This window comes from Chelonoidis abingdonii, chromosome 5, assembly GCF_003597395.2.
Source record: "Chelonoidis abingdonii isolate Lonesome George chromosome 5, CheloAbing_2.0, whole genome shotgun sequence".
In the NCBI taxonomy this organism is placed as follows: domain Eukaryota; kingdom Metazoa; phylum Chordata; order Testudines; family Testudinidae; genus Chelonoidis; species Chelonoidis abingdonii.
In genome coordinates this window covers 20,313,920-20,328,091 of record NC_133773.1, presented here as the reverse complement: position 1 = coordinate 20,328,091, position 14,172 = coordinate 20,313,920, and the positions used below count along the sequence as shown (strand labels likewise).

Genomic DNA, 14,172 nt, shown 5'->3' with positions numbered 1-14,172 from the left:
GTACCTAGATATTTCAGCAGGGTCCCCTTCTAAATTATGTTATCTTTCCAGGAAAAGCCTTTGGGTTCACCTACTAATTTAGCTTCATTTTTTGCAAGGCTGCAAATCTATTGACCACCACAAAATCCAACTCTTAAAAGTATAAATTAGACACGTGTTAAGTGTGCAGCAGTTAATGTGAAAGTTCTCTTATGAGTTTGGGAATCATCAAGTCAGAGAACAGAACCAGTACCATGTGATAACTCTCCAGTCCACAAGGAGAATAGTAACTTAAGAAAGGTGAGTGAATAGTTCACAAGTAATAGATGAGCTGAAATATTTTTGCATGAAGCAATGGTTTTGAATAATGAACAAACAGGAAATGTCCCTTAATGTGAATGACTCCCAACTTACAGAGAGCTTTCTAGCTGGCCAGTGTGAATACTTATGTGAATATTGGCATGAATATGTATTTACAATACTTTCTCTTTCCATTAAAATGTTCATCAATGAAAGTTTCATTATCTGAATGCTCACAGGAAGCAAAGTAAAAGGGCTATTGAATTTTTTAAAAGTAGAATTATTATTTTTACTTAACCAAATGTTCACAAATAATTTTTTGTAGAATTGTCTAGCATTAGTCCAGAAGTAAGATGCAGATAAAGAGCAATCATTCCTATAAAAAAAACAAGCAAACCTTGAACTTATAAGAGAAGTTAAAAACAGGCGAGAGGGTACCTCATGATGATGTAACTTTGATAATTATATTGATTTTGGGGATGTGGTTGCATTACTTTTAACATTCAGTGATTTAGTTGGTAGGAGACCTATTTCTGTCCCCAAAGCTTCTCAGCAGTTTGGAAACAGTAATCCTGAGTTGTATGGTAGATGAGGTTCCAAGATGACATAAACAATAGCAATTACTGACCACGAAAATGAGAGTTGTGCTGGAAGTTACTGCATACACACAACACCATTTAGGAGATTATAAGTAATTGCCCGGGGTTTGTCTTTCATCTTTTGCTAACTTTACTCCTCTCTGTGGGTAATGTCAACTATCATCTCTATGTTGATGACTTACAAATCTCTCTTTCCGTCTTCTCTCAGATGTCTTGTTGTCAGCTTAGATTGAACGCATGTGGAACTGAACTACCCTCCCTAACATTCTCTACTTCCTTCTTCTCAGTCACTGTCAACATCACCCCCATCTTCCCTGCCTACAAACCTCTCTCGTGCCCTAGACATCCAAATCCTAACACATCTTCCTCCTCAGTGTCTCCAAGATCCATCCTGTTTTTTCCATCTTCACAGCCAAATCTCTCATTCGGACCCTCATTGTGTCCTGCCTTGATTATTGGTCTCTCAAATACACACATTGATCCCACCAGTTCATACACAGTGCAGTCACTAAACTCCCTTCCTTTGCTCATCAATTTGCTCATATAACTCTTTGAATCTTTCCACTGGCTTTTCATCGGCTGTCTAATCAAATGTAAGCATCTTCCCACCACCTTCAGAGTTCTGCATAACTTGGCCCCTCCTACATATCTTTCCTCATCAAGCTTCATATTGTCTCCATGCCTTCTGCTCCACTAGTGTTCCCATCCTTGTCTACCCATTTTTAATTGCTCACACTTTCACTTCTGTGCCCTCTTTCATGTGATCTCAGATGGTACAGCCTCATCACACAGTTTTCATGTTTTCTGTATATTGTGCAACCTTCATGAGTTTATATGCAAAGCCCATATTTAAATCCTTCTTAGACTCACTTCTGCCATGCAACCTACAGTGAACATGTTGACTTGTGTACAAATTAGAGATGGTCCAAAATTTTTGAATTTCCACATCTTCCAGTGAAAATGAGGGACAAAATTTTCATGAAAGATTCATTCCATTTTTTAACCAGTTGGTTGAAAAAAATAGAATTTTTAAATTTTCTGATAGCAAAAGGAGACAATTTTCATGGAAATTTCAAACCCCAAATGTTCCAGTTTTTCAGCCATCTCTAATGCAAATTGTATGTAATTTGTCTACTGTTATCCCCTTTCCTCTGGCCACTTTTCTGCCCTTAGATTGTGAGCTCCTCACAGCGGGGGCTGTTCTTTTTTGAGTGTTTGGAAATCTTTTAGCACAGAGTGGGCACTACTGTAAATAATTAACAATAATGAAAACAAGATTATCTTCATACTATGCTGCATCAGAAATAAACTTTCTAAAATTAATGTTCTCTTTCTAATGGGTTCTCATGAAGCTTCCTTAGCTACATGCTTGTGACAGTTTCTTGGTAGAGATGTGCATCACTATGTCTATTTGTATATTATCTCACATGTTCTTCAAATCCTTAGCATGATGAATACAGGGATTGTGAGAGGGAGGTGGGACCGGTTTTAAAGGCAATATCCTTGATCAAACATTGCCTCTCCTTTTTTTGTTATTTGACACAGCAGGGCATTGTCTGAACATGTCTAGAAGTGTGACAAATCATTCAGCAGATATGCTTATTAGTATTCTAGGAAAGCTAAAAGAGTTGCCTGTTGAAAGCCCCAATAAGAGAGAGAGTTTCTTAGTTGACTGTGAAAGCATGTGGAAGCTAGCATTCATGATGAAGGCATAAGAACTGTTTCTTGTTTGTTGTCATATTTGAGGAAATCAAAAGAAAAATTTGTGTGTAACTGGTACATTGTGTACCAATAGAAAATATTTGTTAGAGGAAATGGTGAACAGTCAAGAAAACACATGACATTTTTACAACAATTTGCCAAATAGTTTTTGTTGTTCTTATAAAACTAGGAACTGATAAATGGCTAGGAAGAATAAAGACACAAGTATGCAGCATTTCAGTTTATGCATCTCTGGGAACTTCTGGCAAATAAGTCTTTTCTGTCACATAAAATGTTTATTCCCAAATAAAATGTTTTCTCCTTTCTTCATGTGCTATCAATAATTTGTGAAGGACAAGTTAGGGGTAACTTCTTCCCTTGCAGAACTCTTTTCACTCCACTGGGAACCACTCTACACAATGTGACAGTTATGACTGATATTCCCAGCTGAACAAATAAGATTTGTTACACCCATGTAGCCCTACTGATGTCTGTGGGGTTGCACAGGAGTAAGAGACAGTAGCCATTAAGCTAGGATTTAAAAACAGAAATAGACTAGCATCCATGACCAACAGGGAGAGAGTGTCCAGCGATTATTATTAATATTTGTTTGTGCAGTGTCCATCAGTAAGCTAGGTGCTATAAGTATCTGATCCATTATGGCTTATAAAGCTCCAAGTCATGATGAACCAAGACATTGATTGAAAAGTATCTTGGGTGGGAATTAAGTACCTTTATGGGTTGCTAAAAACCAACCAACCAAACAAAAAAGCTAGTAGGCTGCACATTTTTTCCCTTAACTACCGATCCTCAGATATTGACCAGTGGAATAAAGTAATTGAGCAGCTGGGAACACCATGTCCAGAATTCATGAAGAAGCTACAACCCACAGTGCGGAACTACGTTGAGAACCGACCTAAGTATGCTGGTCTCACTTTCCCCAAACTTTTCCCAGACTCTCTCTTCCCAGCCGACTCAGAACACAACAAACTCAAAGGTATGTCCAATGAGGGAGCATGGGGCATGTATGAGCATGTATGAACAATACAAAAATGTTTTTCTCAAGCTGAGATGAATTGATTTTTAATGTACTTTGAAACATGTTTCATATAGTGGGTTATAATTTTTTTTCTCATTTCCAAGATGAGGGAGAGTCATTGATGTAAATAAAATACTAGAAAGAAAACAGGGAAGCACTTTCAATGTCTGCAAAATTAGGCTCCATCCACGTGTTTATGAAAAGTCAGAAAAAGTAAAAAGTGCTTGAGATCTAAAGGTGGGGTAGTAAAGAAAGAAAAAGTAAAATGTTTTAGCCAGTTGATGTTTTCATGAAAACATCGTGGTGTTTATCTATCAGATCAGATTCAGGAGCTGTAATGACCAAGACACTTGCATTGGTTTTATCTAGCAAGGAGTTAGTTCTAAATACGAGTTTGAGGGAAATTTGGCGCTAGGCCTCCAGGGTACATATGTTGTCATTGATTAATACGTCAAGCATGTCAGGTTCATGGCACTCATTCTGTTCAGCTCTGCACTCCGATACTACCATAAGCAAGTTTGGACAGCCTGAATTGTTATTTCTTTCTTTCTGACATACTGGAGCCCAAGATGTCTTCTTTGAAGATCTCAAAGTGGCATTAAATTTTCTTGCAAACAAAGAACTGTCAATGCTGCTAGAGCATGATTACAAAAGTGATGATATCTTTACTAAAAAAGTAAAAGTATCAATGCCACCAGCTAAAATTGCTCTTGATGTAGTTACAGTTTAATACCTGCCTATAAGTGGCTTTGTGACTATGAAAAATAGAGCAACTGCATTTTGGTATGTGAAGCAGAATGATATCTTAATTACAGTGCGGCTACATATTTCCATTGTACAGTGCATGCAGTGGTATGTGGTAAGATGGTTATAGTCATAAATTGAAGCCATGATTAACTTGAACGGGATGTTGACCTTCAATAAGAAACAATGATTAATGTGTGTTGAGTATAAAAAGGATTTCCAGTCACAGCTTTGGAACCTTTTCAAACTTCTAGTGTGCATCAATTTTGCACACTTGGGTTCCTCTTGTTGCTTGCTGCAGTGACACACAATATTTCTTAATCACCTACAATTTGCATGTTATTACATTACCCAGAATGCTCTTCCAGATAACAACTGTTTCATAGCAAGGCTGTTGTCTGAGATCTGGGAGCAAAGTGAAAGGTCTGAGCAAATGCTTTTGGATGCATTGAATTCTTTTCTGTACTCCTACAATGAAAATGAATAGTGGTCATTCATTGGATTTAGGGCTAATGCACAGGGAATAATGATCAAACTGTGTTAACTAATTATCTCCTGGATAAAGGAAGCACACTTTTATTTAAGCAAGAAGTGAATGTCTGTTTTTAAGATTATTTCTTGTTTGGTTCCTCTGTCTTGAAAAGACTCTACTTTTACAACCCGAATCCTCGTACCTTTCTAAAAAGTACAATAAATAATGTTATCTAGTCACTTTGATGTCACCTTTATAGTGTGTGTGCTGGGGTACATAAGATACATTTAGTGAAGGGAATGTGGTTTTGTAGTTACTGATCTATTTTTGTTTTCTTTTTTTTTATCAGAGGTCCACTTCAAATGGTATAAAAAGTAAGATAATAGTAAATGATTTCAAACAAGAAAGCATTTTTAATATTACATGTGCAGTACTATTAGCAGTAAGTGATCTGGTTAACTTAAAAAAAGATGGCTGTGAATTTATTCACAGTGGAAAAAAATGCTAGGATAAGAACAAAAATCAGTTTGTGGGTTGATTGGCAGCATATTTGCTATGAATCCAGAATGCTATGGGCTCTGGTCCAGATTAGAGGTTTTGGCTTGTACTTCATATAGACCTTGTACAAGACCTTTTGGCTTGTACTTCATATGGTACTAGGGGTTGTTTGGTTGTTGGATACTTGCCCAGCCAGACATCAGCATGAACTTCCATCTGATGATTAATCAAACTCCTGTCAGAATGAATAGAGTGTTACTTTGCTCTCTTGGCTAAATATCAGATTCCATTTGCCACTACCACTACTAACTAATTTGTTCCCAGGCATTCTGAATAGTAAATCACATAGCAACTGCTACAACTGCCTCCATTCAGGTCCTATGCTATAAATAGGAAAAATACAGCTAGTTATCGGGGGAGAGAATTCACAGATTGTGAGCTTTTGCTGAAATCTTGCCATATTCAACTGTTACACAACACCATAGTAGACACATTCTAACTTTCTTGACAAATAAGACTAAGCGCACTGGGTCATATGCTCTATCAGTATAAATTGGCATAGCTCCATAGAAGTCAAACACAAGTGTAAACGGGGCTATGCTTATTTACATCCGCTGAGGATATGACCCACTGGTTTCAGCACTAGTTGGGCGAATAAGACAGTCAGGATTTGGACAGATCCCTCACTTTCACAGACCTTGGGAGGCAGGTCAGTCCTCGCCCACAGACAATCCACCAACCTTAAGCATATTATCACCAGCAACCACACACTGCACCATAACAACTCTTACTCCAGAACCAATCCATGCAACAAACCTCGATGCCAACTCTGCCCACATATCTACACCAGTGACACCCTCACAGGACCTAACCAGATCAGCTACAACATCACTGGTTCATTCACCTGCACATCCACCAATGTTATATACGCCATCATATGCCAGCAATGCCTCTCTGCTATGTACATCGGCCAAACTGGACAGTCCCTACGTAAAAGGATAAATGGACACAAGTCAGATATTAGGAATGGCAATATACAAAAACCTGTAGAAGAACACTTCAATCTCCCTGGCCACAACAATGCACTTTAAAGGTACCATTCGTACATGCAAAAAAAGCTTCAGACCAGATTCAAAGAGAAACTGATGACTTCAGTTCATTTGCCAATTTACACCATCAGCTCAGGATTAAACAAAGATGTGAATCGCCTGGCCAAACTGCAAAAGCAGTCTTCCTCCCTTGGTTGTTCACAACCTCAACGCTAGGAAAGTGGCCCAACCTCCCTGATTAACTAACCCCATCATTATCTCCAGACTGGATTCTGCCTGCATTATCCGCCTCTGGAAATTTCCATTACATGTGTCTGACGAAGTGGGTATTCACTCATGAAAGCTCATGCTCCAATACATCTGTTAGTCTTTAAGGTGCCACAGGACTCTTTGTTGCTTTTTACAGATCCAGACTAACACAGCTACCCCTCTGATACTTTATCAACAATGTTATCTAGCCACTCTATGGTGATGAATGTCCAAGCAATAAGGATGCCATATATTGCTATACTGGGAGAGTCTACTTTCTGTAACATAAAATGTTTCTTCACTTGAAAAGATACTTGTTGGTAGGGGTTGAATTTCAATATTACTCTCCTCAAGAGATATGGGAGAAAACTAAAACTTTTTATCCAAACTCCCAGAACTTTGTTGTTGTTTGAATAAATGGATTCCAGAGCTACTCCTCTTCTTGGGTTTGGTTTTCAAAAATACAAAACCCAAATGCAGGGGATCTTGCAAACCCAAATAATGGTCCACACACCAGATCCTCAGGGTCATCAATATGGCTGATTTGCACTGGACAGCTGGCAGTTTCTGGCTATAGATTTAGTGAATCTGGTCCCAGGAGGAAAGCCTTAATGCAAGTGGAAACCACTGGTGATGTATAGCTGGTATAGGAACTCCCATAACACCCTTCTTCATGCTGCCACCACAGGGCAGATAAAAGGGGATAGCGCTGGAACTAGAGTGGTCCAGCAAAAAGTTTTGAGGACTTGAAGAAGTTTGCTGTCCCTTATCAGGATGAAAAATCAGTCTCAAACCAGAAATCTGGAAATTAAATCAATTTGGGTCAATTTCAACCCACTTTATTTTAAAATATTTTAAAAATATAATTAGCTTAAATTTTGAAATGAAAAGTCCTTTTGAACTGGAAAACCAGAATGCTCTGTGTCAATGGAGAAACAAAATATTTTAACAATTTCAAAGCTTTTTCTCCAAAATTATTCTGAGTTGAAATTTGATCAAAACCAACCCTGTCCCACAAAAAAATTGTTTAGACGAATCAGCATTTTTGGACCCATTTTGAGGGCATACATGAGACTTACGTAATGTGCAAGACTTGTGCTTGCTCTTTATTCATCCTCTGTGTATATTTGGATCTCTTGCTGTATTGAGGAGTGGCAGAATTTCATATAAAGAATAATTGGAGGGAACAAATTGCCCTACTTACTTTTTACAACACTTAACCAATCCCTGTATATAGTAATTTTGTACTGACCCTGTGTTTCTCTGGTTTCACTGCTCTAGCCAGCCAAGCCAGGGACCTTTTGTCAAAGATGTTGGTGATTGACCCAGCCAAGCGGATATCAGTGGATGAAGCCTTGCAGCATCCATACATTAATGTGTGGTATGACCCTGCGGAAGTGGAGGCGGTAAGTGAGGCATGGACATTTAAGTTGCTTTCACCTCAATACTGTAAAATGCAGCCACAATATTTCTTTCAGCCCTACCAATCGTGCCCTGAGAAAAACAAGCAAGATTTCTCAAGTTTACATTATACCTTACTACTAAATATATACCATATGGTGGAGAGGGGCAGAACTAAACAGGAAGCAGAACTAAGCTCCCAACTCAGGAAAGCTCTTAAACCCTTGCTTAGGTCCCATTGAAGTCAGTGGGATTTGAAGAATGTTTTAAGTTAAACGAGTACTTAAGTGCTTTCCTGATTTGGGACCAGAGTTCACTATTACCTAGTGCAGGGATTGGCAACCTTTGACATGCGGCTAATCAGGGAAATCCTCTGGTGGGCCAGGACGGTTTGTTTACCTGCAGCTCCCACTGGCTGCAGTTCACCATTCCAGGCCAATGGGGTCTGCGGGAAGTGGCATGGGCCGAGGTATGTGCTGGCCACCACTTCCCACAGCCCCCATACCTTTATCTTGTTTCTTTCCCCTAAGGAATACCTCCTTCCCGTCCTTGTTCTCATTCTTCTTTTTAACAGTTTGGCGGAAAGGGACACAACAGTAAACTAGTTCTGGAGAATGGAGAATTTTTATCCACTCTTTGTTAATGCTGGTTTCCCCACTTCTTGACCTTTGAGTCTTCTTCCATTTATTGCAATGTCTCACATGCACCATTCCTGCTGCCAGTCCCACTGAAGAACTCAGCACCTTGCAAAGCCAAGTCTAAAGGCATTATTACAGAAGTGTTTCAAATGAAACAACATACTGTACATGCTGAAATTTAGTGTACTTTGTATATATATACACACACACATTCTATATTTCAGTTACATTTGCTTTTGCACCATCTATTACTTATACCCAAAACAAATCAGTTGAATATATCCTTTCATTTCTATTGGCTTTTTTGCTTACTTTTTAAAAGTGTGTATTTTAATATGAAAATTAAAATATTTGACATGCTGCCAAATTTATTTTACAAACATGCTCATATTTCAATTCCAGATGCCTATTCTAGGTATCATTCCCTTCCTTAGTCATTTTCATTGAATTAAATTTCCATTTCTGAATTTAATTCAGAATGGCTTTAATGCTTTTTGGAACTCGCATGGACTTGCTTGCACTCTCTTTTTCTCTGTCTTCATATCTATTCTCTCCTTGCTCATTCACGCCATTCTTTCAGTCTGGACATTCCTGTCTCTCCAACCTTGTGCAATTCAAAGTCACTCATTGACCGTGTACTGCATCCTCTAACTGTAGAAGAGATAGAGGTCCTTTTCACAAGCTTCCAAGTTGCCACATCTTTTCCTGTTTCTCCTGAACTTCACCTTAGCCTATGTTTTGTGCTAAACCCTGCTCACTTTATTCTGTTTCATTCTTGTATGCCTCCCTTACACCTCACTGTGACAATTCTACCCTTCTTTCTGAACAATCTCCCATCATTGCTGACTCCAGGGATGATCCACCAGGAGCAGCTCTGGTGGGATCATTAATGTGACAAAATGGCAGTGACTGCCAGATCTTCTTACCACTTTGTCATCTAATCTTGCTCATGGTGGATTTCCTGATGTACTGGTAGAAATGCCAGTAGCCATCAGAGACATTTTCACACTACTTGTCCTCACCACAGGTTTATCTTCTTACATCCTCTGTAGAGCTGAGCCTAGGACAGGGGAGAGAGGAAAGTGCCTTGAAATCCAGTATGCAAAGTCAGAACAATAATGGATGGAACAAGCTTTTCTGGTTAATTTTCATCATGTCCAACAAGGACACAGTGACAACCACTTGGCAACCATTAAGAGTTTGATACAGTGCCTACTGAAGAAAAAGAAGAGATTCCTGTGAATTTAGCGAGCAATGGATCAGACTTTTTCCTTCTCATGTCCAAAATTATTAATTAAAGTAAGCAAGTTTTTTTTGAATGGAAGCCCCATGCAGTTTACAGCACAGGGTGTCTGTCTCACGTTTAAAGTTGTTGTACTGTATTGTTATAGTATGTATCTGTGGGCACCTGAGTCTCTACCGCCTTCACTTTGTGTCACCAGTTATACCTGTGCAAATTGGAAGAAGAGCTCTGTGGTGCTTAAAAGCTTGTCTCTTTCACCAACAGAAGTTGGTCAGTAAAAGATATTACCTCACTCACCTTGTCTTTCTCATATCCTGGGGCCAACATGGCTACAATAACACTGCAAACAAAATGTGTATGAAATTCTACCAGATAAATTTCTCTGCTCTCTTCCACTGGTGGAAGAATTTCAGGCCCATTTTGCACTCGGCAAATGTATGCATGTTTATGTAAGGTGCAAGGAAATGGAGGATCAGGTCCACACTATTATTATTGAAAGGGCAGATTCTGCCACCCTGACTTGTGCTGAGTAATTCTATGTTCCAGAAATCCCCCCATTGATTTCAGTGGAATAAGGTGCTGTTCAGTGTGAGTACATCTGGAAAAATCTGAACTGAAGTGAGCATAGTGTTGTGTCTTTGGAGCAATTCATCTGGCAGTGAGATCGCTTGGAGATGGAGCAATGCATTGGCTAGTGATTGTTGAAATTTAAAGCAATTGGTTTTTTGGCCCAGTTATTTGTTCTAATTTGTTGACTGTGTCTGAACTGCATCTTTTCAGAATGTCTCTTTTCTGTTCACACATCTAGTTCTTTGCCCAACTGACTTGTAGTGAACAAACCTGCTGAAAATCAATTTCCTCAGCTGTTATCTCCATCTGTCCTGCCACAAATATTTCTTCTTTAAGACATGCTATGTCTTGTTCTTCCAACATATGCAGCACACTATTGAATTATGTCTCAACACCTTGGCAGTGAATCATTAGTGAGCTGAATTGATGCCATTTTTCTATCAGAGACCCCATTCAGTTCATAGCAGCTATAAAAGGAAAGATTATTACATGTTAGCATAAACGGGAGAAAGGACCAAACGAATATTTATTGTATTTTGTGCAAGTCATGTGTGTCTAATTATAGAAAGAGCCTGACTACTTCTAGGGCACCTTAATTTACAGATCTCATTTCCAGTGGGAAAATTAAACCAATGGCTCTTGATTTTATTATTGACGGTTTATTAAATCTTAAATTTCCATCTGTTCCAGTAATTTGGCATTGCTTCTAAGATATTAATGTTGCTTCAATGAAAAAAAGTTTCGCTTTTGCCTGAACATCAATCTAATTTCTAACTTTCTGCTCTTGGCTAAAAAGCTGGTGTCAGAATGGCTTTTGGTTCATGTACAAGGAAGATTCCAGCACATGATAACTTTGGCAATAAAATTGTTTTTCCTGCTTAAAAGTCTGCAATGACTTATTTCCTCTTGGTTGAAGCTATGGCAGAATCTTTGACGGTCATTGCCAAGCCTTGGATGTTGATCATGCGAATCTCTTGGAATATCTTAACTATCTTGTTGGAGAATCTTCTGCCGTTTTAACATAGCGCAGAGAGAGTGTGCTATAAATTATTATTTTGTGTGAGTTAGTTTCTACTTTGACATGTTCTATGGCCTCCCTGAAGGGTGTCTCTTGTGCTAACTGTATTTCTTTTTGTAAAGCTGCCTCTTGTAATTTTTCACCATTGTGATACAAGATAATGTACCAGAGTTAAAGCAGTGACATTTTATGCTGTGTCCCCCTCTGACTTGATTTCCCTATATTATAGTTGTGTTGGAGGTTTGGGATGTGAATGACTAAACATTTTTCAATATCGCATTTAAATATACATGATGAAGTGACTATGGAAATTGTTATCTTTCATTGTACTCTTGTTAGATCTTGTAAGCCCACTGGTCTTGAGTTTAGCTAATACTAGTATGGGAAACCTCCAAAGAAAATACACATTTGCTAGGAAGTACCATGGTGATTCATTAGACAATCTTGCCCCTGAGTCAGTCTACACTGAACCAAAGCTGCAGAAGTGGTGCTGACTGCTTCTGGCCATTAAACTTCCTTGGCTAGTTTTTGCAAGACTAGAGATCTAGATTCCAGTGCCCTGAACAAATTGCAAGTTGATAATTCCAGTCTGTGTACCTAAAATCCCCCCTCCAATTTTAATTGAACAAAGCAGTCTTCACTTTCTTCCTAAACTATAGTGTTAGTGTTACTGTGTGCTATGGAACAACTGGGTGTGTGTCAAACAACTGATGCATTTCAGTAAGGATTCTTTTTCAACAGCAATGAGTCCAAAACAAAACTCTGGCTCTAAACCTCCTGAACTTTGGAGGGTGAGCCTGGAATCCAAATCCCCTTCTGTATCTAAATTTTGCAGCTGAACCCTGTGTCTGGAATGAACAGTAACAAAAACTTAGATCCAAACAGTAGAAATATGTGTGTTGAAATCCAGATACAGAAGCTATGTTTTAGCCCTTCTCTACCATTGGCACAGTGTGTAAAGCTTGTATGCCTTATTTGAAATGTTCTGTGTCAATGTATGCCTATCATTCACATTTCACTGAATGGATTTATATTTTCCCCTTTTGCAGTTAAGGAACAAGCTTCACCAAGGTCTTGATTTTTGTGACTGTGTGTCTTAACTGTGCTGAGAGTCTGTTTGTATCAAGGAAAGAATGTAAAGGAAACATATTACTGTCTAGAACAATTTATTCAAGCAATTTAGACTCCATGTTTCTTTGTGAATTATTCATGAGCAGGTTTAGAATTTGTGTTCATTGTTGGAATTATTTGACAAATAACTTATGCAAACGTATATCAGCCTGAGGACTGCTTGTGAACTATTTGAGAGTGTGTTATACTTAAGTCCCTGTTTTTGTTGTGTGATCATATGGTATTGTTTCTGTTCCTTGACTAAAAGATTCCCAGTCCTGCAAAAGAGATTGTTTGCATTGGTAGGCATGATGTTTTCTCTTTCTGTAAAAAGGTTTGCAAACAGAAATTCACTTCCATAAATGCTTCTGGAAAGTGATTTAAAGAGGCTGGAAATATAGAGAAGTGAAGTCACAGTTTTCTTCAAAGGAATATGTATTTTGCAGGATTTGTCAAACTCTTATACTGAATATCCTTGAGATGTAATCCCTGAGGTACTGTAATGATCTGGAAATTTGACTATTCTAACTCTTTGCTCCTTTAATTATCTAATATACTAATTCATAGATTTTTGCTGTTTCAAAATTCTGCTGCACTGCCATTTACCTTTCAAAACTATTCCAAAACACTCTCATTTTTTCATTCTATTCTGCTGTCTTTGTGTTTAGATTTAGCATTGATTTTTTTTTTAATGATTTGACTTTTAAAGAAATTAAGGGTTTGGGATATTCCTGAAGCAATAATTCTGTGATTGTACTTAGTCCATTATGAGTTTATGTTGAAGTAGAGCCACAGTAGGGAATTTGCCTGTTGAATATCACTAGAACGAACGGAACTGTTCATTGAGAGCAATTTAATGGATTTGCCTTTTTTTCCCTGTTTGTGAATTGTCCATGAAATAATCAGAGGTGCTATGAGTTTTGCTTAGCATTTGCAATTGTTTGATGAATGCATTTTACAAGTATTGGGGTCTGTAGATTTTTTGTACAACTGTTCTTAGAGCATTTGATCATCATAATTCAGTCTGTGCGATTTGTTGCCTCTTTCAAAATTCAGATCTCTCGCATGGTTAGGCCTTTGTTTCCTAGGAGACTAAATCTTTATGAACAAGAATTTAAGAAAAAAGCCTGGAAAAAGTCTGGCCTTCTGTGCCTGCAGAGAAGGCCGGCATGTTTATAGTCAGAGGGCCAGATTCAGATACCCCTAATCGGATTAAATAATACCGTATTCAAGGTGAACAATAAGATGTCAGAATTTATTTATCAGGCAGAGGATCAAGAGTGCTATAAGGAAGCTTAAAACATATTAGGGCACTTTAAATCTTTTCCTGTCTTCTTTTACACAGGAAAGAACATTATATTTGACTATGTATAGGGCTCCCAGATTTTAAATAATACTGGGTTCCTTCCTGACAAAGCTGTAAATCAGATTTATTAGCTGTCTAGCACACTTTTCATTCAGTTTTCTCCCATAATAGCCATACCAAGTAATATCTGTGCCTATTACTATGCATCCTCCCTTCTTCCTCCTTGCCTGGCACTAACGCTTGCTGGACATCCATT

At 38.3% G+C, this 14,172-nt stretch overlaps 1 protein-coding gene across 12 annotated transcripts in view; it reads left to right on the top strand.

The window, feature by feature from the left end:
- The window catches only part of MAPK10 (mitogen-activated protein kinase 10), a 260,373-nt gene that overhangs the window by 220,794 nt on the left and 25,407 nt on the right, over positions 1-14,172 (top strand). For all 12 annotated transcript variants that reach the window (XM_032800211.2, XM_032800209.2, XM_075066125.1 and 9 more), the window contains 2 exons: positions 3,394-3,576; positions 7,912-8,036. In XM_032800211.2, the coding sequence (XP_032656102.1) occupies positions 3,394-3,576; positions 7,912-8,036 (308 nt within the window). The remainder of the gene's footprint in view (positions 1-3,393; positions 3,577-7,911; positions 8,037-14,172) is intronic.